Source organism: Myotis myotis, unplaced genomic scaffold, assembly GCF_014108235.1.
Source record: "Myotis myotis isolate mMyoMyo1 unplaced genomic scaffold, mMyoMyo1.p scaffold_m19_p_1, whole genome shotgun sequence".
NCBI classification, from domain to species: Eukaryota; Metazoa; Chordata; class Mammalia; order Chiroptera; family Vespertilionidae; genus Myotis; species Myotis myotis.
Window position 1 is genome coordinate 116,450,189 of NW_023416313.1, and position 22,996 is coordinate 116,473,184.

The window sequence follows — 22,996 nt, forward strand, 5'->3', positions numbered from 1 at the left end:
CTGAGGCGGCTGAGGTAAAGGACCGCTAGGGAGAATGTAGGCACTTTGTGAGGCACTGTGGCCTTCCTGGTGCCAGTTACCTCACGTGTCAAGAGCAACTGCCTCTGGCCTTGCCTGTGGGGCCTATACTATGTGGAAGTCTGAAGACTTTTCCACAAAAACCACCCACCCACCTTGCCCCCAACCCCCAGGCCACAGTAGATCCTGACAAAGTTGATTGAAAATGGGGCAGGAGACCTGCAGAGGTGGGTGGGGCGGGGAGATGCTGGCATGAAACAGCTGTGGGAGCAGATATAGGCCAGGACCAGCCATGGAGAGGGCAGAGCAGTGCAGAACCCCTGAGTCTGACAGGGGCTACGGGTAGAGCAGCTGAAGGTCAGAAGAGAGTGCAATGGGCAGTATAGACTAGAGTCAATAGATGCTATGCTTTTCAGAACACACCCACCCACCAGAGACTGATGCGGTAAAGGCACTGGACTGGACTGGGGTCAGTCTCATTTTTATTTTATCTTTATAATGAAATGAAATGAATTATCCATGACAAACTTCAGATACACATAAAAGTATCTGGTGAATGCCCAGTTCCATAAATGTCAGCTTTTGAGTCACTGAATTGACCCCTCTGGTGCTGGGGCCACACAGGGTGGATGTCAGGAGGACAGGCTGTGGGGGACAGGCTGGGGTGGGACAGGACTTTCTCAGCATTGTGTCCCTGCTTTCAGAACTGATAGGGCACCTCTGGAGACCTCTCCCTTGATTTCATTACTTCTACTTCCTCTTCTAACTGGATTAGATGGCAGTCTATGAAATCCAGGACATCAAAATTGGCTTGCTGCCTGGAAATGAGGAGAAATGTCATTAAGGGTCCTGAATCAGCATCTCACCCCAGCCCCAGGGGCCACTTTGTCAATGGGGAGTTAGTCTTTAACCTGGGTGGTTACTCTTTCCTTCATTCTCTCTTACATCCATCCATCCATCCATCCAATATGCATTCTGTTGTTCTCTGCATCCATCCTATATGCCATTCTGGTGTTCAGCCGCTCTGAACAGGAGAGAGACATGGAGCTTTTTCTTATATAAAACAGACAACCCAAAATGCCAAAACCATCTGACTCAGATGCTGCACTGAGGCCCTGAGCATGTTCAGTGAGGAGCCCCTGAGTGAATTTCACCCTCCCTGTCCCAGAGCTACTGAGAGGAGCAGGTGAGAGAGGCAGCCAGGCCTAATGCCCAGGGACAAAACAGTCCCAGAAATCTTGATTTTAACAAGCAGTAGGTGCCATAGTCAGCCCCAAGGTCACCCAAGCTTCATTCTTCCCATTCCAAGAGTCTTCATTTAGCTGTTTTCTCCTTGGAAGTATTTATCCTTATATCCAGGGATGGAGGTGGAAGGTGGGGGTGAGGGTGAGGCTAGATTGGACAGGATATACCTCTGTACTTGTGTGACTATCCCTTACTCTACTGACACAAGCCTAAAAAGGCTACATGTTAAGGAATTTCTGCACACGCAACTTTATTTTAAAGGACATAAAGGATCTCAGTGGTAAAGTGAAGGGTCCTTGTCCTAATTCATCTAATTCATGAGTGGGCTTTCATATAGAGGACCAGGTTCTCACTTTATTCAGGATCAGACAATCAAGCACTTATAACACTGAACACACCAGTCCTGGTTGGCACTATTCCCATTTTTCTATTTACTTCTAGAACAATACTCCAGACCAGTGGTTGCCAACTGTTGGTCTGTGGGCCACTGGTGGCCCGTGAAGTCTGAAAGGTTGGCGACAGTTGCTCTAGACAATGCCATATTTGTCTGCTTTTGGCCAAGACAGAATTCCATCAGCTGATGTAGGGTGGAAGTGGATCATCTTCGAGGTCCCTACAAACTTAATACTGCATAATTCTTTGAACAATGGGCACTTTTTATGGCTAACTACAGATTTTCAACCAAGCTTTAAAGTAACCTCTCACCAGAGAGTGCATAAGCATGTCCCTGAGTCCAAGGAACTTAAAGTTTTATTAGAAAAATAAAATGGCAAACAAGCCTGGAGTTAGAGAGCAATGTGAGCAGAGAGCGCCAGCAGTTGGGCTGGAAGAACCCAGAAAAGCTTTGAGCACATGTGGGCAGAGGCCATTAGGCTTCCTAGAGGGGCTGGTATCTGAGTGGGTCAAATTCTAGACAAGCAGAGAGTGAAAATCAGACCGAGAGAGGAGGAGGAGCATAGGAAACAAGACATTAAAGGAGAAAGAGGAGAGAGAGAGAGAGAGAGAGAGAGAGAGAGAGAGAGAGAGAGAGAGAGAGCTTAATGGGTGATAAGGGGGAAGAATGACAGAGGAGATGGGATGGAAAACAAGTCTACAGCAAAGGGTGTCACCGAGTGTGGAGATTTTAGAAGCTGTTGTTACGACACTGAGTATGGAAGTCATAGATGGCATCATTTATTCTTTCAAAAGTGTTTATTAAGCATCTACAATGAGGCAGACAAGGAATAAACAAGGTCCCTGCTTACATATAACTTACATTCTAGCATACAGATTGGAGAAGGGAGGTAGGCAGTAAACAACTAAGCACATTTTTTGAAATTTAATTTTCTGGTAAAGTTCTATGTACACAGTAAAATGGTGTATAATGTGAAGAGAGAATATATTGGAGGAGGAGTTACTTTTAATAGGATGGGCCTCCACCTCAAAGAGCAGAACTCTCTAAGAAAATCACATTTGGGCTGAGACCTGAGTGAAGAGAAGGGAACAGCCATGTAAAGACCCAGGAGGCTTTCCAGGTAGAGAAAACAGATGCAAAGGCCTAGAGGCAGGAAAGAGCTGGGCTTGTTAGAGAAACATCAAGGACAGTGTGATTAGGGCCCAGTGAGCAAGAGGGCAGGAGGTAGACAGGGGCCAGACATGCAGCGCCTCCTGAGCCATGAGGAGAGGCTTGCGGTGTGGAAAGTGCACTCATGGTAGAGAGGCACAAAGGAATTTCTTTGCACTTTCTCTTCCCAGAGGCCAGAAAACTTCTTAACACCAAACAACAGCAAGGTTCTGCCCACCCTGGACCCTAAGATCTTAGATGAGAAGCTGGGTTCCATCCATGAGTCCTGGTCTAAGGCCACAGTGAGCTCCACCATGACCTCCAGCACATCCATCTGTCAGGAAGCAGAGGAAGAGCCTCAGATGCCCCAAATGTCCCATGAAATGGTGAGTGTCCCCACACCCCCAGGTCTGGGAGGGCTGGAGCCATGATAGGGGGGATTTGGAAGAGGTTTGACTGCCCCTGTGGCCTGGTTCACTCCTCAGGTGACAAGTAGACCTCCCCTTGGGAGCACTCTGTGAGTGACCCCAAATCTAAACTGTGGAAGGTGTGCATTCTTCATTTTACAGAGTTTCTTTATCTTTTGAATCAAATACCCACATGATTTCTTTTAAAACAAACCTTGCAGCACTGTATGAGCTGGTTCCATTTACTCAACTAGTCACCAACTCGGAACATCCTGAGGAGCACGTCACTGGTGGTGGGAAGCCCCTGCGAGATTCGTTTTAGCTTCTAAAATAATGACAGAGGAGATGGGATGGAAAATAAGTCTACAGCAAAGGGTGTCCCCGGCGTGTGGAGATTTTAGAAGCTGTTGTTACTACACTGAGTATGGAAGTCCTAGATGGCACCGTTTATGCTTTTAAAAGTGTTCATTGAGCATCTAAATGAGGCAGACGAGGGATAAGCAAGGTCCCTGCTTACATGTAACTTACATTCTAGCATGGAGACAGTAAACAACTAAGCACATTTTTTGAAATTTAATTTTCTGGTAAAGTACTATGAACACAGTAAAATGGTATAATGTGAAGAGAGAGTGTATTGGAGGAGGAGTACATCAGAGGAGCCTCAAAGAAAGGAGGACACCATCTTTGATGGTGAGAGCTGGCATGGCTTCCTGTTGCCAATTGGCCAGATGCTGGGAAAGGGTTGATGAAGGTGGCCAAGCTGGTGTCTTAATTTGTTGAGGGGTCAGTGCTGGGTGCTAGCCCTTTGCTACAGAGAGTTGAAGTGCAGGCTACCAAAAAAAACAGTCCACAGTCCCTGAGGGTCCAAGCCAATGACCATGGATGAATTCAAGTGTGGCTTCCTCCCTTCCTCCACAATGGGTCCCAGGGCGAACACTGCTCCAGAAGAGCCTGAGAAAAGGCCCGAGCCAAGGCCACTGGCCAATAGGGAAGCCCTGGGTTTTCTCTTCCAGGCTCTCCCCTCCCGAGGACAGCCTCCGCATCTCCCCCGGGCACTCTGGGCCTTCTGAAACACTTCCCGTTGATGAATAGGGAGGGTTGCTGTCCGCAGGGTCTGTCCCGGGTGCTCCCACATGAAGTGCCCCTGGCCAACCCAGTGCAGGCCCCTCCCTGGCAGATGCCAGGGCACTTAGGCTACTTTCTACACTCCTTCCTCTCACCTCTGCCCCTCGGGAAAGCAGTTATCTAACCTGACCTTCCAGTTTAGGCATTAGTTGGGTTGTAAATAAAGATTCAAACCTTGTCTTTGGAGACTTTAGACCGGCGGTCACCAATCTTTCGGACCTCACGGGCCACGAGTGGTCTACGGACCACCGGTTGGCAACCGCTGCTTAGACAGTATTAATAAATCAATGCCTGCAGTTCGTCTTGATCGTCCCTTAAGAGTTAAACTATAAGAGATGAGACAAGATTGCAGATTGAAAAGTCAAGATTGGTCATGAGGAAGAACCATTTTTAAGCAAGAGGTTGAGTAACCATTGTGAGTGACAGCAGGGCGGAGGAGAAATAAGTGACCCAAGGGCACTACATGGATTCTGTGAGGCTCTGAGTGCAAACAAGAGGCTCAGGGTTGCCCCATATCCACAGACTGTTAGAGATGTTGTGAGTGGGTCTGGATGGAGAACTAAAGCATGTCTTCTCTGAACACCATGCTAGCACACCCATCAGTGGGTTGGTCTCCCCTTGCTGGGCACCTGGCAAGGCCACAAGCACTGCTGCTCTCTCCAGCTTGCTGTGGGGTTAGGACCACTCAGCCATCACCACTCAGCCTTTGAACTAAGAGCAGACCGGCTCCAGGACCCAGTCCAGGCCTGGCTCCACACAAATGTAGGTAAATGCTTACTGGGCCATGAGCTAGAACCCCTGGCTAGACAGGAAGTACATCAGAAAGAACCTTAGAAAGACTCTAGTCGGAGCTCCTGGTTTTACGAAGGATGGCGATGAGGACGAGGTGGGACAACCTGTCAAGGCTCCTGACTCTGTGTTGCCCAGCGTATAGCCAAGTGAATACCAGATGGCTATAGAGGCCCGGATGCCCAGCCCTGGACCCTCAGCCACCTGACACCACTGGGTGCCTCAGACACATAGTATGCAAGGCAATGGGCCTGCCTCTCTCCCTTGCCCATTCCAGCCTATCCCAGGCCCCTATCCTGTTCCCTCCTGTTCCTGACTCAGCTCCATTTCATTTACCCCTGCCTTTCCTCTCTCCTCTCTCCCTTCTTCCCTCTCCCCTCTCTCTTTTTCTCTTCTTCTTCTTCTTCTTCTTCTTCTTCTTCTTCTTCTTCTTCTTCTCTCTCTCTCTCTCTCTCTCTCTCTCTCTCTCTCTCTCTCTCTCTCTCCCTTTGTTCTCATTGGGTCCTGAAGACCCAGCCCCCAGCTCCAGCTCTTAATAACTAGCCAGAACCTGGAAGGACCATAGTAGCACCCAGACAAACATTCACAAGGCCAGTGCAGCACAGTACAAGCAATAGAACTTGGGTGGGTAGCAATGGAGTACAGGTCCATGAATAATTATGTAGCAATGGGTCACTGTTTCATAGCAACAAAACAAAGTCACACAGTAGTGGGTGCGCTCATACAACCAAGAAACATAGTGACAAGCAAGAGAACACAATCAGGGAGCAGCGAAGTGCAGCTGCATAGCAACCCAGTGCTTTCACACAGCACTGTTACAGGAAGACACAACCACAGGACACAGCAATGAGCAAAGAACATGGCATGTAAGCCACAGAGCTACAGATATCTGACTCTTCCTTAAGTGGAATGAAGAGTCAGATATCTGATTAGCACTCAAACACATCTGGTGGCAATGGCATGGCCACAAGGTATGTGACTCCTGAATGTGTGGTCAGGGAGTAGTCACCAGCAGCAGAGCCTCAGGATGTAGCATTGGGCCCCCGTGACATGGCAGTGTGGGGAGCTAAGGACTAAACTGCCTCCCTGAGCTCTCGGCCACTTTATCTGGGCTGTGAGCTTCCCAGCTTCACCTGACTCCCAGAGTGCATTGGTCTATGTTTAGTCTTATAGCACACTCCCCGCAGCACAAGAAATAATTCCAGCTCTGATTCCCTTCAGAGCCTATTGTGGCTAAATGGGAAATTGAATATTTTCTGGAGAAAGAGGCACCTTGGGGGTGGAGAGGGGAGTGCAGGAGACGCAGGCTGTACTCTCTCTTTAGGGAGGAGGCTGTGGATGCTCTCTGCTGCCCCAGGCCTGCCAGTCCTAACCCTACAGCCCCACCAAGCCCTACTGGGGTGCCCGCCCGCTAGTATGCCCTTGTATCATCTTCCTTCCAGGACTGCAATACAGGCAATTCTTCCATCTCGAGCTCCCTTCATCCAGGACACTTGGTTTTGAAACAGGTCTTTCATGTACCATTTTGTCAATGTGGTGCAAAGCTCCTGTCCCGACTGGACCACTGGGGTCAGGGTCACATGGTTGTGATCTTGAGTCAAGTGCAGGGCCCAGACAGAGCTAGAGGAAGCCTTCACTACCCTTCTGAGCAGCCAGGAAGTCTTTTGAAAGAGGTGGGCCTTAAGTGGAATGAAGAGTCCATGACAGCTCTCCAAACAGTAACAATTTGCAAGCATCCTCCTTCACCCCTAGACGCCCCCCCACCCCCAGCCAACCAGACACTAGGGGAGAGCAGGTAAGATGAGGGACTCCATGCTGTGTACACAGGCCTGGTTCTGTTCACACAGGGCTTAAAAACACCTGCCCTGTGCCTGATTCCCCAGTCCTCAGCAAGCCTCCAACCAGCCAGAAAACTCCCATCCCCTGCCAGGTGCCCAGCTGTGTCCAGTTGTGCAGGGAGCAAGGACAGGGGAAGGCAGAGGCAAAGAAGAGGCCGAGGCCCTGAGCCCTGGACGTTCTCCAGCCAGCAGGAGTTGAGCCATGCCCTGAAAGATGGGAGGCAAGACAGTGGCCCAGAGCAGGCGCCCAGTAAATATTTGGTGAGGGACAAATGACAAAGGGGCATGACTGAGACCATGTATCCTCCAGGTGTCACACCTTCCCAGTGTTGTTGGGCACACCTGGCGAGCCCTCAGCAAAGAGAGAGCAACAAGCAGGATGCCCTGGAGGAGGTGGGCAGAGCGCTCGGTGCTAGTCAGGAAGTGTGTGTTCGGTGTTGCTGCTAGTGTGGAAATCCCAGCATGGTCTTTCCCACCTCTCTCTGGCTCCCTCCCTCCTTTCTCCCCCACCCCCTCTCTATTTCTGTCTCTCCCTGCTCTGTCTTTCTCTACTTATCTCTATTTCTTTCTGATTTTCTGATTTTCTCTCCCTCTCCCTGACCCTCATTTTCCCTCCCTCTTTTCCTTCGCTACTCAGAGATCTGTGGCCGACCAGGGGGCCCTCATACCAGCAGATGGAACATTGACAAGGGTTGTTTAAAGACTCAGTGGAGTTTCTGCAACCACAGACACTGGAACGACTCATTTCTTTCTTTCTTTCTTTGAAAGCCTTTCCCCCTCCCTTCATCTCTCCCATCCACTCCCCACATGCCACTCCCTCTGAGTAGAACGCTTTTGTTTCTCTTCCTTTCCGGAGTCTGCTAGACTCCAGAATGACCCCTGATCCCTCGGTTTCATGTACACTTCTCCAGCTGCCCCACCCTATTTAACCTGCTCCTAAGTAAGTTGATTTCAGCTCCTCTGGACACCATTTCCCCAAGAAAGAGGACCTCACTGCCTGGGTGAAGAGAGGAAGGAAAGCCAGAGGAGCTGTGGGTCCTCCCAAGTCACACAGCAGGGAGGTGGGGGCTGGGGCGCAGGAGGCAGCCTCTAGCCCAGGGACCGCTTCCCGCTTCCCTCCCGCAGGCAGAGGTGCTGGCTCTGCCACCCCTTCCAAGGGTGGCTTGAAGCACTTTGTGTCCCTGAGCCTTGGTTTTTCCATCTGTAACACAGGGTGTTTCCCCCCTACCTGCCCCTCAGGGTCAAATGGTGGGGCCTTCAGACAGGGCTAGCAGTGTCGCAGGGACACCTAGGAGCCTGGTCCTGCGTGTCTGTCTGGCATGGCTCCAGGGTGACCAACCGTCACTGTTTGCTCAGGACTGAGGGGTTCCGCAAGGCTAAAACCAGACAGGCCCAGGTAAGTCAGGACGCGGCTCACCCTCCATAGCATGGGCTCTCCCCTGCCCAGCCCTCCTCCATTTGAGGTTGCCGGACTCTCACCCCCCTCAGCACCCAGAGCCACAGGATACACACTCTCTGCTCACTGTCCAGCCCAGCTCCACACTGCCCCTTGTACTCATCAACTCTTTGAAGTGACCTTGAACTCTCTTCCCCTTTCTGGGTCCCAGTTCCTCTGTCAGCAGAGGTTGAGCAGATGTTCCCCAGTCCCAGGGGCTCCTGCACCATGACTGGAGCCTTGGTCCTGGCCCAGTCCCCTGCCCAGATGAGGTCGGCAGACGGGTGAGGCTGGGCTCAGACCCAGTCTCGGATCCCGTGGCACCACCTGGTGGCAGGTGATGAGTGTGAGCAGGAGCCTCCTGCAGCACCAGCAGCGGTTATTTAACCCTGGACACTACTCACATCAGCGGCCACTAGTAGCAGGAACAGCAGCCCAGGGTAACAGCATCACAAGGCCCAGGAGCCTGGGGCTGGCTCCCACCAGACTTGGAGACACAAAGCCCAACCTGGGAGGCAGCTCACCTGGGTCCTGAGAGTCCAAGGCCTTTGGAGGCAGAGAAAATACAACAGAAATGGGGAGTGAGACAGAGACAAAGAAAGCACAGTCATCTGGTGTCCACCTCAACAGCCTCCAATCAGACACCCTGACTCAGTGCCCCCTGCAGGTCACCCACACAAACCACCAGATACATTCCCGACACACCTCGGTCACACCCTCCTCCCTTCCACACCCCAGTTTCTGTCCCCCTGACTCCACTGCCCAGGGCCAGTGGTCCCACTTTGCCAGGTCAGTCTCCCGTCCCGGTCACCTCTACCATCTCCCCTGCCCTGTCCATGTGCTGCGAGGCCCACCTACTAGTAAGGCTTGTGTTCCTCACGCAGGAGCACCGCCTCGTGCCCCTGGGGAGTCTAAAAATCAGTCTTGTGAGGTTTCAACAGTCATAGCTCCTGGGCACTGCTCAGAACCTTCATGAGGGGAACTCCCTCCTCTTCCTCTTCTGACTTCCTTCTCTTCTACCTCCTCCAGTTCCTGGGGTGGGGGGACACTTAGCATTTGAGAAAGAAAGAGAGGGCGGAAGGGTAGAAAGAAAGAAATAGGATTCATCCTGCCTGTGCGCCTGTCATCTCCTGCAGACCCTCCTGCTCGCTCCTCTCGTCCATGTGGCTCTAGCAGGTTTGAGCCCATATCCAACACTCAAGAGCTGTGTGATCTTAGATACATCGCTCCACCTCTCTAGACCTGTCTTCTCACTGTGAAGTGGTGGGAGTACTGCCCTTCTGAGGCTGGGGGAAGATTAACCAGAGTGGCTGGCAGCACCTTGGAAACTGCAAAGAGCTGTCCACTTAGCACAGTGGTTCTCTACCTTCTGGCCCTTTAAATACAGTTCCTCATGTTGTGACCCAACCATAACATTATTTTCGTTGCTACTTCATAACTGTAATGTTGCTACTGTTATGAATCGTAATGTAAATATCTGATATGCAGGATGGTCTCAGGCGACCCCTGTGAAAGGGTCGTTCGGCCGCCAAAGGGGTTGTGACCCACAGGTTGAGAACCACTGATAGCAGAAGGCTTATTAATAGTCACTATATTCATGGGGCCCTTCCAGACAGAATAAAAGGGAGGAAGCACAAATCCCTAAGCCTCCCCTCTTTGACCCCTTCTCCAGAAGGGCTCTTCCCAGAGCCCTGACCCACTTCCACCTCCCTCCTTCCCCCCAACCCAGAGTCTCCCTGGTGGGTCGTTCTCCTCCTCATCCATCACCTGGGACTAAAGAAATTAATAAGCAAGACTCATAACTCAGCTGCTGGGGTGCAGCAGATATGTACAGCTCCTTTTCAATTTGCAGAGAGATTAAGTGTTCATGGGTTTATTGTCTCTTGGTGTGTTTGTGAGTGGTTGGGCAAGGCCCCCTGCAGGCCAGCCTCCATACCCCCTCCCCCACTCCACACACTCTGTCTGGTGGGCTCACCACCCCCACACCATCCCCACCCCCACCTGGTCCCAGGAGCCTAGTGGAGGGCCACTGGCCACTGGAGTGGGCTTGTCTTCCTGACCAACTTGCCCAGAGGGGCAGTGGCCCAGGAAAGAGCCCCAGGACCCATGGGACCAGGTATTAGGCAGGATGGGAGGGAGGCCATCCTTAGATGATTGAGAGGGCTCTTTCTGGGCCTCCTTCAGCCTCAGCTCTCCCCACAGAGCAAAGGGTACGCAGGGCCAGGTAAATGTGGCCCAGAGCCCCAGCTCCACAATTCTAGGCCACTGTCTGGGTATCCAAGATTCTGGGGTCCAAATGGACCTGAGTCTGCTTGTGAGGACTATGCAAACCTCCTCCTGAAGTCCATTCTCCCAAGGGTTGAATGGTTTCGAGGGATTGTGCCTCTAGGCCCAGGGAATGGCTGTTGGGAGCCTCCCTCTATGCTCTGGTCCTGCGCCACAGACATTAGGGCTGGACCTGAGAGGAGGAGGCGGGCTTCCATGGAGGAAGCCCCAACCTCACTGGGGAGGAGTCTGCAAAGGCCAAGGGAAGTGAGACAGCCTGGGAGCAAGGGGCACCACCCCAGGGGCTGATAAGGTAAAAGAGCTCTGCCCCGTATGAGCGGTGCTTGAGGAGCCAGAAGGGGGCACTGGGAACAAAACGGTCAGGTGTCCCCCACCCCACAGACCCTGGGCTGCCTCTTCTGTTCTTATTGACGCCACAGCCTGCCACGTGCACTCACTCACTTGTCTGGCCAGCTTTTATAGCACCTGCTAGGTGCCGTCCTGTGGTCTCCCCCATAGACACCTCTACTCATCTGTGCAGCTGTAGCAGGTTGAGTCCCATGTCCACCACTCAAGAGCTGTGTGACCTTGAGTAAATTACCCCACCTGTGTGGGCCTACCTCATCTGTTACGTGGAGGGAATATTCTCTCCTACCCGAATCTCTAGAGAGGATTAAAGAGAGTGGATGGTAGCACCTTGGAAACTGCAAAGGACTGTCCACTTTGCAGGAAGCTTATAGTCACTGTATTCATGGGGCCCTTCCAGACTGTGGGGGAGCGGGGAAGCAGCACAGCTCACCAGGTCTTCCCTTCTGACGCCTCTCCAGAAGCTCTTCTCCGAGCTAAGCTAACATAAAGATAACCTCCTGCAAAAGGCCCTGTCCTCCGGAGGATGCATTCGGCAGAAAGACTCCGGGAATCAGTGGAGAAGGACTGTGTCCTGGACTGGGGTGCAGTCTGCTCAGGGGCTGATGGAAGCACAGAGGGAAGTGTACTTAATCCTAACCCTCACCTACCCCACCAGGCGGGGCACACTTCATACAGAATGTCAGGGGGCGGTCCCCAGATGTCACTGTCATCAATGGTGTTGGTATAAAACCATGACAGATCTTTGATTTGCTGGTAGCTGTGAACTCGTTTCTGAAAGCGGAGTCAGGGAGTGGAGATGTGTGTTTCCATATCTCTTTCCCACCCAGAGGCACTGTGGAGCCCCTGTCCCTCTCTGGCCCTCAGTCTCTTTATCGGTAAAATGGGGGGAGTGCCTCCCTCCAGTGAGGGATGAGGAAGTCTTAGGTGTGTGGAAGAGAGAACTGAGGAGGTAAGTGTGACAGCGGATTGACCAAATCAGGGCCTAGCTCCAAGCACCCAAAGGATCCGGGGAGATATGGATGAGCAGGTCACTGGGGCAAGGAAAGAAAACAGCTCAGAAAGCCTGGTATGGGAGGGGCCCCCCACTGCCCTCCCTGGGCCCAGTTTCCCGCTCTGTGCAGTGAGGGGCCTGGTCTTGATTATTTCTTCTTTTATCCTGGCATTCAAGGCAGGTGGAGTAGGACGGCCTCCTGGCTCTGCTCCTCAGCAAAATGTCTGCTGCTGCCCCATCACTGTCCATCTCAGTTCCTCAATTAAGCGGCAGTGGGTGAGCAGGAGTGCAGCTCTCTCAGTAAATAAAGCCAAGACGATGAGGCCATGAATTGCTGAGGGCTGGAATCATCCATTGGTGAGGGCAGGAGGGACAACAGAACCAGGGGTGATTGGGAGAGATCTGCTAACCTGGGAAATAGGACCCACCTCTTCTGCAAACTTAGCGCTCCTTTTAATAACAATAATTCCATCCACCAATCTTTATTGAGCTCTTACTCTGCTCCCAGAGCTTTAATCAAAATCTTATTTCATCCCTACACCAATCCGATGAAGAACACACTATTATCCCCATCTACAGGCAGAGAAACTGCTGGCTGCTCGGGGCGGTGCCACAGGAGAGCACTGGTCCAGCACAGGTCTGGGCTCACCAGCCCAGTGCCCGCTCCTGCAGCTGCCCTGGCCACACCTCCTTACTCAGAAGTCAAGAGCCTGGCTCAGCCTCTTCCCCATTTGTCTGGTGGGCAGTCTGCCTCAGTTTCCGAGTAAACACCAAAACAGAGTTCTGCACTGCGGCTCCCTGCCAGGCATGCCCAAACCTTTGAGCAGCCTACACACCATATGGCTAAACTCCAAATAACGAAAAGTGACAAACCAAGCTGTAGCTAACAAACTATTACATAGGTCTATTCTTCCACCTTAACAACATCTCCTCGCTAACACCTCCAGAGTCCCCAGCCCCTAGCCTCCCTCTGTGCCTTTCTCACCTGGCTCAGATTTAGTTCCACACACTAATGACCCAATGACCATGTGAGACCTTTCACATAAGGTGCATAAGGCTACACTGTCACCTTCAGGAGGACAGGCCCAGGAAGTAGAAGGGTGTTCCAGGGTCCCAGGTAGCTGGGCTGTGGCTCAGAGGGTACTCAAGCTCTAGCTGTGCATCCCCCCCTGGCCCACCAGTTCCTCACCCCATGGGGAGAGTTGTAGCCCTAGGAGGCCAGAGCAGGACACTAACACACAGGGCTAGGGCCAGGGCTCTGCTTGTCCAGGGCTAAGAGTAGAATTGCCCCGCCCCCAATTTAGTAACTCTATTAGGGTGGACTCCTGAGCTCAGATTAAATGCTTTCAGTACAATCCAATTTCCGCTGACATGGACTAGAAAAACCCACTCTGGGCGCGCGCGCGCACACACACACGCACACACACACACTACATTTGGTGTTAAATATCCAATCAGGTCCAAAGATAACAGAGAAAGGCCAGTTCATTCCCAGTTTAATCAGATAAAATGCCCATTCATCGGCTCCTGCCATAGGCTGCCGTCCCCTCCCAGAGAAGCCAGGACAGAGGATGGGGGAGGGGGCTGCAGGAGAGGGGTTAGAAAATAGAGGGAACCATAGGGGCCGAGAAGCTAGAAGCAGATTGAATAGGTGGGCTGTGCTTTTAAATCTTCAAGGAGGTGGGCAGCAGTTGCCCTTGGGGGACTAATTATCCTTCAGCCTTTAGCCAGCTCTTATTCAGACAGACAAAAGGGGGCTTTGCAGCCCTGATGGCGCTAAGCTTCTATGAAGAATTGTTTTTACTGTCAGATATGCAAATATCTCGAGGCATGGTGGACTCCGGGGAGGGCTGAACAGTGGCTCAGGGATTTGGAAGGGCAGGGGCAAGGGCCTGGCAGCTAGACCCACTCTGAGTGTGGGAAACTGGAGGCATCTGCCTCCCCCTCCCGCCTCTGGCTGCATGGGGAGCCCCCTCAGAGCTCTGCTTCATCAGCTGGGAGAGTCTTGTGGAGGCCAAGGTGAAGACCCCTGCCTCCCACGTTCTCCTTTATGTGGGTGGAAGGCCTGGTGGAGGGCCTGAGGGGCTCCCTCAGGAAGCTGGCTCAGGTTCCAGGAGCTGATAGTCCAGATGGGGCCCTCCTGCCCATTTGACCCCCCACCCCCACCCTAGGGCACAGTCACCAGGTGACCTATCCAAAGCACAAAATGTGTTGGCCCTGCTTGCAACCCTTCCATGACTCCCTCACCTGTACCAGGAGCCCCTCTGCCTGGGGGCCCCTGTGACTTCTGAAGCCTGTGCCCAACCCAGAATATTCTACCCACACTTAACCCAGCTCCAGGCCTTTCCTCCTTGGCTCTCTCCGCCTTATATCTCCTTCTCCGTCCCACCCCAGGTGCCCAGCACAGAGTAGGTGCTCAGTAAATGAGTCCAATGAATGCATAAAATGCCCCTTCCTAAGCAGCCACATAGTCCGGAGAAATAACAGATCTTCATCAGAGAGAGGATGTTTGCCTCCCACTCAGCTCCCAGCCAGCACCTACAGGAACCTCAGTCTTTTCAGCTGTGAAATGGGGATAATGATACTCCTTACCCCAGGCTGGCTGCAAAAATCCTGCTGTGCCTGCAGAGGCCTCTCCGAGCTGTGCTGGCCTCGGGTGCCTAATAGGCCGCGTAGGAGAGCTGGGGGCAGGGGTTAGAGACCAGACTCCATCTCTCTCAGCCCCTCCCCGGCCCTCCTATCAGACAACCATCAGCCAGTCCCTTGGGGGGTCCATTCCCCCACTATATATGGGTCTCTGCCCTACCCATCCCCAATCCCCAAGTCCTCTACCCAGCCAGGACTTCACAGGCATCTCAGCAGGAGGCCTGGGGCCTGGACCTTAAAGTGGGAGGGGAGCTCAGAAGCCTCAGAAGAGTGTCCCTGAGGCAGGACTGGAGATGGGCTTGGTTCAAACGGTCTTGGTATCAGGATTTGCGTTCTGAGACAGAGTTGAGGTGGGCAGGGCACAGGCATCCTGAGAAGCTGAGTGGAGAGGATGCCCCAGGCAACAGAGCACCCCCATGAAACCCCTCCCCCTCATTCTCACTGGATTTGTGAGGGTCTGGGCCCAAAAGGATTGATGGGGGAGAGCTAGTCATGAGGGGGAAATGGCCCCAAAGGCCAGCTGACAAGCCAGGTGAGAGGGGCGCTGCAGGGACCAACTCTCTGGTGGCTCTGTCCTCCAGAAACAAAGCAGGTCACACAGGTTTCCAGAAGCTCCGCCCAGGAATCTGAAAGAGACACTGCGCAGCCCAGGGCGAGCCTGGAGCCCTGCGGAAATGGAGGACCCCAGGGCAAGGAGAGCGTGCAGGCCTGGGCTGGAGGCAGGAGGGTGAACCAGCCAGGAAGGGTCTAGCCACTTGAGGGGCAGAGGACACAGCCCCTAAGAAAGAATCTAGAGGGGCCAGAGAGGCAGAGACAGGTAGGAGCGTGCCAAGGGATGGAGACCTACATACACATGCCCTGGCCCACGTTCCCTAAGGTAGCAGCCATGCCAGCCTCCCCACAGAACGCCCTGCGGGTCTGCTCCTTCCAGCCCACAGGCCTGGCATTTGGAGCACAGGACCCCACCCTCTCCACTGGCCCTCCCAGGGCTGCCTTTCGGGAGCTAGATGAGCCTGAAATACAGAGAAGGGAGGCCTCACCTGTGGCTCCCCTTTTAGCCCAGTCCCACCCCCACCTACTGTGCCTCCCTGGGTCCCTCAAGAGGTCCAGACGTCTGGCCTGGGCTCCTTGCCCCTCACCAGAGATTTAGCAGTTGCCCCAGGATCACCCCCTGCAACACACAGCCCTGCTCCAGGGGTCTTTTCTCCTTGCCTGGGGAGGACACAGCAAATAGGAAGCAGCATCCCGCACCTCCACAGAAATAATAAACCGGGGGAGGGTGAAACAGAGAGTCCGGAATTCAGGCCTGCAAAGCACACTCAAGAGATGATGCTCTAATAGAATCGTGATTCTCTCCAGCCGAAGGTGACCAGGAACACTCCTGTGATTGAAGCAAGTTGGGTTTATTAACTCACTGCAGCCCAGGGGCCACCGACCAGGAAGAGCGTGCTGGAAAGGACAGAAAGGACCCTAAGAATTGTAATTCTTATCCAGAGGGCAGGGGTGTGGAATGAGGCTGAAACTGTCCTTGGTGAACAGCAGCAGACACTCACGTTATCCAGGCTGCTGTCTGGTCATTTTGTGGTTTGGACAATGTTCATGTTTCAACTGTGTGCAGACCTGATTGTCAGAGTGGCCTTGTAGTTCCACAGAACAAGGCCTGGCGGTGCATGCCAGGCCCGCTGCCGGCCACCAGGGCTGCTGCTTGCTTTCTCAACAGCTTTGGGCATAATGACAGAGGAGAGAGAAGGGGCGCGTGTTACACACGTACCAGTGCCAGGTGCTGTGCTCAGCCCTTGACAGACCGCCCCTTCATCTTTACCACAGCTCTCTCCCCGCTGTACGTGATGGAACCGAGGCTCAGAGAGGCCAAGTGCTCTTGGGAGTCACAAGTAACTGGCAAAACTGGAATGTAAACCCTGACTCCCTACTTCCAAAGTCCGCCCCACCTCAGCCCTTGTTGGCCTGGAAGCTGAGCCTCCATCCACTCCCACTCGTGGGAACAGGACCCTGAATTGTATTTCCCACATCCCAGCTAGGCACCTCTTGCTGCAGGGCTCTGCCAAGCTGTCATAGGCCAGCCTCAGTGTCACTGGCCACTCCAGCTCAGGCTGGTCCCCTGTGCCTGGAGGTGTGAGGGGTAATGAGGCCCCATCATTAAGGTTTCTGGAGACGTGGCTGGGAAATTTATAGACAGGTTTGGTCAATAATTGTGCTCACAGCTGCAGATCCAGCAAGACATTGATAAGTGCTCGTTACAGCTCCTCCCACTCCCGCCCTGCCTCCCCTCCCCGCCTGTCAGCCGCCTGTTCACGGCGCCTATGTACACAGGTTTCGCTCAATTAATTTGCACTTGTTGGGACCATCTGTTCTTTTCATGCGTCCTTCTCGAGGATGTGTGGGGCCCTGCCTCCTCCTCAGATGTGCTCCAGACCAGGGACATGGCACCTCCCCCAAACTGGGACTCCCAGAGCAGAACCATGTGTCCCACCTCAGACTGGGGCTCCTCAAGGTGGGTACTGTCTCCCCCCTCAATCTAGGACTTCTGAAGGTGGGGCCAAGCCTACTTCTTTCATCTCCCTCCTCACCCCTGGCCCCTCACCCTGGGGAGCCATACAGGCCCCCACAGAGCCTGACCCACCAGGTAGGGCCTTGGTGCCCCCAGAAGAAGCCCCTCAATTCCCTGGAAGGCTGCTGCCCTTGGGGCTGAGAAGCAGGTCTCCATTTCTGGTCCCAGCTCTTGCTCCTGCTCCAAGAACAGTGACATCATTGATTTACAGGTCAGAGGGGACTGAGAAGCCACTATTAAGTCTGTTTCTCTCACACAGCAAGGGTGAAGGGCGGCACAGGGATCAAGATCCAGACAGCCCTCGGGTGCAGAGTGGGCATGGCCTGGTGACTCTAGGATGCCAAAGCAGGTAGCCTATCCAAGACCCGAGAAAGGGCAGCATCCTAAGGTCACCTGCCTGTGTTTATCTCTCCAACCAAGGTTCCTGGTGGCCAACATCCCACCCCTACTCCTTTGGGTGCCGCTCTTTCCAGCTCTGATAGTCTGCTGCCAGACTGGGCATCTTTGCAAGGTGACCAGGCCTTATCCCGGGAGGGTCCTTATAGTCATGCTTGATGCCAGCATCTAGCTCAGCCCAGCCCATTTCACCTGACTGTAACAGGCTCCTCGTTGGATATTGGCCTGGCATTCAAGACCTTATGACTGCAGCCATGCCAACCTTATCTCCCACCACTCCTCCTCACTGTGCCAGACTGCTTCTCACCTCACACCTTTGCTCCTACTATTCCCTCTGCTGAGAATGCACCCCTTCATCACTTCTGCATCACCTGACAAACTCCTACTCACCCTTCAAAACCCATTCCAGCCCTGACCGGTTTGGCTCAGTGGATAGAACACCGGCCTGTGGACTGAAGGGTCCCCAGTTTGATTCCAGTCAAGGGCATGTACCTTGGTTGCGGGCGCGTCCACAGTTGGGGGTGTGCAGGAGGCAGCTTATCAATATTTCTCTCTCATCGATGTTTCTGGCTCTCTGTCCTTCTCCCTTCCTCTCTGTTGAAAATTCAACAAAATATATATTTTAAAAAAACACCCATTCCAGCTCTAAAATGCCCTTCCTTACACCTCTGCCTGTACCCTGGGGTGGCGAGGGGCCTGGCTGAGGGCTATATTGTGCCTGCTACCACATCCACTAGAGTACAAGCTCCTTGGGGATAGAGACTAAACCTTGTTCACATCTGTGTTCCCAGTGACCAGTACAAGGCCTGGGCAAGGGACTGCTAGAGAGAAAAATGGATGGGCCTAGTGTCCTTAGCCTGGGTTGGGGGAGAGGCAGTGCTCACCATCCTCCATAGATGGAAAGTGGTGCTCCTCCGGCCACCCTGGCCGCCCATTAATAAAGTCATGGAGATCTTACGGGCAATTATTAAGGCCAAAGACAGCACACAACTGGGGAGGCACCCAGGTCCCTTCCCACCCTCCCCCAACCAATCCCACCCCGAGTCCCTCCCAGGATACCTGTGTGAGCCTTGTTGTTAGAATCATAGTGAGTCCTCTGCTGTAGAGACCCAGCATGTGTCCTGCATGGGTGCCAGGGTTGGGATTTGGCCAGATGGTGGATGTGGGGGAGCGTGTGACATGGCCTCCATTATGTTTCAGGCCCACTGGTGGCATTTCTGCCAGGAGAGGGTTTTAGAAGTGTAGGCCCTCAGGTAATCCTCCATGACAGCCCGTGTACATAGACACAGAACCCGGGGTACCTATGAGCCCCCACATAAGCTGGAACAGACAGGCCAACAGCTAGACAGGCCCAAAGAGACCCAGTGACATGGCCAGAATCAATGGTACAAGCTGCCTCAGCCCCAGCCTTCTCTCCCACTTCAGCCCCCCACCATGTGATGGCCTTAGTTCAAGGGGCATGCAGCAGCCAGACCTGGAGCCTGAGAGGGTGGGAAAGCAGAGAGCCAGTGGCTATTAATAGCCTGTGTACCCCACCCTGTGTTCCCCTGAGCTGGGGTCAGGGCAGCCTCAGTCCCTGATCCTGGCCCTAGTGAGTGAGGAAGTGGGGAGCATGAGCCCTGCCCTGTGGACTCAGTTGAGGACAGGAGTGCCAGCCCCAGGTCTGAGGAGGTGGTTAAGAGTACGGGTTCTGGAAGCAGATTCCCCACTGGGACAAATTCCTTGACCTCATCCTCTGTCGAATGGACATCTGCCTTGTCCAGTTGCATAGGGGGATGAAGTTAGATTGATCCACATAAAGTATTTAGAACATTTCCTGCCAAGGTGAGCACTTGTTTACTACCTCCTGGTTCAAGCTCTGGAAACTCACAAAAGGACGTCCCTCTGGTCCAGGAGAGTGGGAAAGGCTTTTGCCTGGAGGCGAGCTCTGAAGAACAGATCACAGAGACAGGGCAAGGGCGCCTCTGTCCTGTCGGTGGAGGAACTGTGAAGGCAGATACTGGACAGAACAGAACTGTTCTTCCCGTGAGGGTTCTGAAGCTGCAGCAAGTGGGTGGATGCTTGGGAAAGGGTGCTGGGCTCCAGGCTGGAAGGTGGTGGGGCTGGATCACAGGGGACCTTGACCGATAGCTGGGTGAATAAAGCCCCCCGATGTCACCAGGCATCGCTGTGCCCACCCTGCTTCCTGGGGCCCCCTGGAAGGAGGGCGTCCCCCAGCCCTACAAAGAACCCTGGTGTTCACATAGCAGCTCTCCGCTTGTCTTATCACGCTTTAGGGGTCAGGGCTTCTTCGCACCCATTTTATAGATGAAGCACCTGAAACTTCTGTAAAGGGTCCCACTGGGGCTTCAAGAGGCAGGTTCAACTCTTCCAATAGCTTCTCCTGCCTCTCAACATCCCACACTTGATCTGTGTTCAGTGAGGACCCCGATGGGGGTCTTGGTGCTCCTCCAGCCTTCTGCCAGAGCAGGGCCGGAAGGCAGCCATGTCAGGCCTGGCTGAGCACAGCCAATGCCTCCACGTGGTGCATTATTGATGGGGCTTCTAATTATGTGTTTCCCAAAGTCTACAGGCCTTTGATGAAAAATTCATGGCACGCCCGAGGATGGGAGCACATTCAATCGATTGGCAGCCCAGCGGGCGCGGGAGCACTGGGCCTATCTCTGTGAGGGTGGCTAAAGGCAGGGCTGGGAGGGAGCACCAGTCTGACTTTGCCTTTACCCTAGGCTTCTAGCCCAGGAACTTGGGACAGGAGGGGCACACACAGCAGAAGGCAGAGCCCATTTTCCCCTGAGGGAGGGGGCGGAGGGGCAAGATGGGGAAGGTCTAGGCCCACATCTGGGATGCCATCTGGGTAGCTGGTGCTGTCCAAAGAGGATGGCTATCTTATCAACCTACTTTTCATTTCCTAGAGGAATATTAGTCCCTCGAGGGTCCTCACAGAGGAGGGAGTAACATTTTCAGAGCCACTCATGGGCCAGGCAGTCTGCTTGGAGCTCCACACCCACAACCTCACTAAACCCCCAACAGCTCTAGGAGGTGGGCACAGTCATGCTCTCCATGTTACAGAGCAGGAGTCTGAGGTTCAGGCCAGTGACCGCCCTGTCCAAAGTCACACAGACAATGAGCAGGAGCAGGGGCTCGAACGCAGCTCTGAGCAAGCTCGAAGCCCACTGTCCCCTCTGCTCCCGCAGCTGGGTGTGAGCCTCCAGAGCAGTGTGGGCTTGTCCTGTCCAGCCCCCTGCCCCGTCCCTGTTATGCAAAGGAGGACATCCCAGTAAGAAAAAGTGAGCTCGCCAGGGTCTCAAAGTGAATTAAGCAAAACATTAGGGCTGAAATGAGGTGAGTAAGGGTCCCCATTTAACACTGACAGAGGCCAGGGCCTCCCCTGCAGAGTCCTGAGCTAGTGCCCAACAGCCAGGGGTGGGGGTGCCTTAGGGGTGGAGCTTGTGAAACAGGTCGAGCTATCTGTCCTGGCCTGTGCAGTCAGGGATACTACTGTGCCATTAGCGACCTCCATCCATTCATTAAACAGGTGAACAACTATCTATGGAGCCCCAGCTCTGTGCAGGCACTTTGCTCAGTAAGAGGGGGACACCTATCAGGAGAGGCTTTGGAGCCAAGCTTTGCTGGGACAGACAGGCTGGACCCAACTCAGTTGGAAAAAAGGCAGACAGACCCTTCCATTCCCTAGGAGCGAGTCTCTGCAAGCCGGGCCCAGGACGGATAAAGCAATGGCCCCGCCTGAGTGACCAGAGCCGTCTCTAGGTGGTGGGCGGCCTTGTTTGGGTTTGTTTTCCCTTTGCTTCCCAGTGAGTTCCTTTAAAAAACATCTACCCATGTCTCCACTGAACTAAAGGGAAAGGAATTTGTCCAGATGATCAGGAAAGCAGAGATGGGAAGGTTCTGGGCAGGCAGCCCGAGGCCATGCTGTACAGTACAGGAGGAGCCAAGCTGCTGAGGGGGTAAGGGGTGATGGAGGAGCAGAGACAGGGGCCGATATAAGGGGTAACAGAGGGAAAGGGGAGCAGGAGGGGGGGTTGTGGGGGAGACTGAAGCATAGCTAGAAGGCAGGCAAGGATGCTAACGGGCTGAGGGACAGAAGGCCACGGCCCTTCAAGCCACAGCCCCTTTCCTGGCCACAGCCCTCCCAGGCCCTCATCTCCCTGTACTTCCCTAGCCAAGGAATGAGTCTAACAGCCACCCCACCCAGGAGCTGAGGGGAATGGCCCCAGGGGCCTGCCTGCTTCCAGCTCAGGGCTGGGCTCTGTCACTAGGCAGGTACTTGTTGTAGCAACAGTCCCTGGGGACCCATCCTGGGGAGCAGGACTGCTGGCAGGGAAGATGGAGGAGCCAGGCTCTTCATCCCTTCCAGCCCCCAAGGCTGCCCCAGACCTCCTTGACAGCCACTCTGTAAGTCTGCCCCCACACTCACCAGTTCTGGAAGGATGGGTTGGCTAACCTAGCAGACAAGTGTGTTGGGGTGTGTTGCCTGGCAGCCAGTAGAGGCATTCCCAGAGCAAGGTCCGGAGAGAAGATCAGGCCTGCAGACATTCACCCCAAATGCCCATGGTCACGGGAACTTCCTCTGGAGCCTCTAGCTTCTGCCCGGGCCCCCTGAACCCAGAAAACCAGGAGGAAAGAGGGAAGAGCTTCTGGGTAAATCCCTTAATATGGCCATTGTCTCCTGCTCATTCAGACCCTGGCTCTGGTCTCTTGGGGTTCAGCCCTACATCCCAGAAAGGGTCTGTGCCTGGGCTAGCCTGGCATGTAGAGCCCAGAAGGCTTGCTGGCTGTGTAGAGCTCACACAGGACTGAGAGGGAGAGAGGTTGAGGCAGATGGGGGCATCCAAGAGGAGGTGCGTCTAACCCAGGCCATTGGGGCTGGCGTTGCCTTGCTTAGTGACAACAACCTTCCCATGTGAGCCACAGTTGCCAAAGTATTTGCTTTTTCATTGTGCAAGAACCCCAGAGTACACCCCAGGAACGGTCATCTCCCTAGCTTGCAGATGAAGAGGCACAGAGTGGGCCAGAGCCTTGCTTAGGGTCATACAGCACATTGGACAGAGCTCTCCCTGCACCCCACATTGGGCATTCAGAGCAGCAAAGCTCTAAGGGGGGGGGGGGCAGTGCTCTGGCAGGAGGTGACCAGAAAAGGTTCTTTTCCCCCCCTTTTTGGGGGGTGGGGGTTCTTTATGGGAGAGTAAGCAGGGCCTGTGAGGCCAGGGCTAGGATCTGTAACCTCACCAGTACCCTAAGTCCCTGGGCTGAGGGCAAGAGCCAGCTCCAAGGTGAGTCCAGGAGAGGCAGGACCCTGACCCACAAACCTGAGGTGGAGTGACCGATGGCTGGGCTGGAGG

The 22,996-nt window shown here is 53.8% G+C and overlaps 1 protein-coding gene across 1 annotated transcript in view; it reads left to right on the top strand.

Moving 5' to 3' along the window:
• Positions 1-22,996, top strand: part of CCDC33 (coiled-coil domain containing 33) — a 99,649-nt gene that overhangs the window by 45,946 nt on the left and 30,707 nt on the right. The window contains exon 11 of the mRNA XM_036348600.1: positions 2,998-3,192. Within this exon, the coding sequence (XP_036204493.1) occupies positions 2,998-3,192 (195 nt within the window). The remainder of the gene's footprint in view (positions 1-2,997; positions 3,193-22,996) is intronic.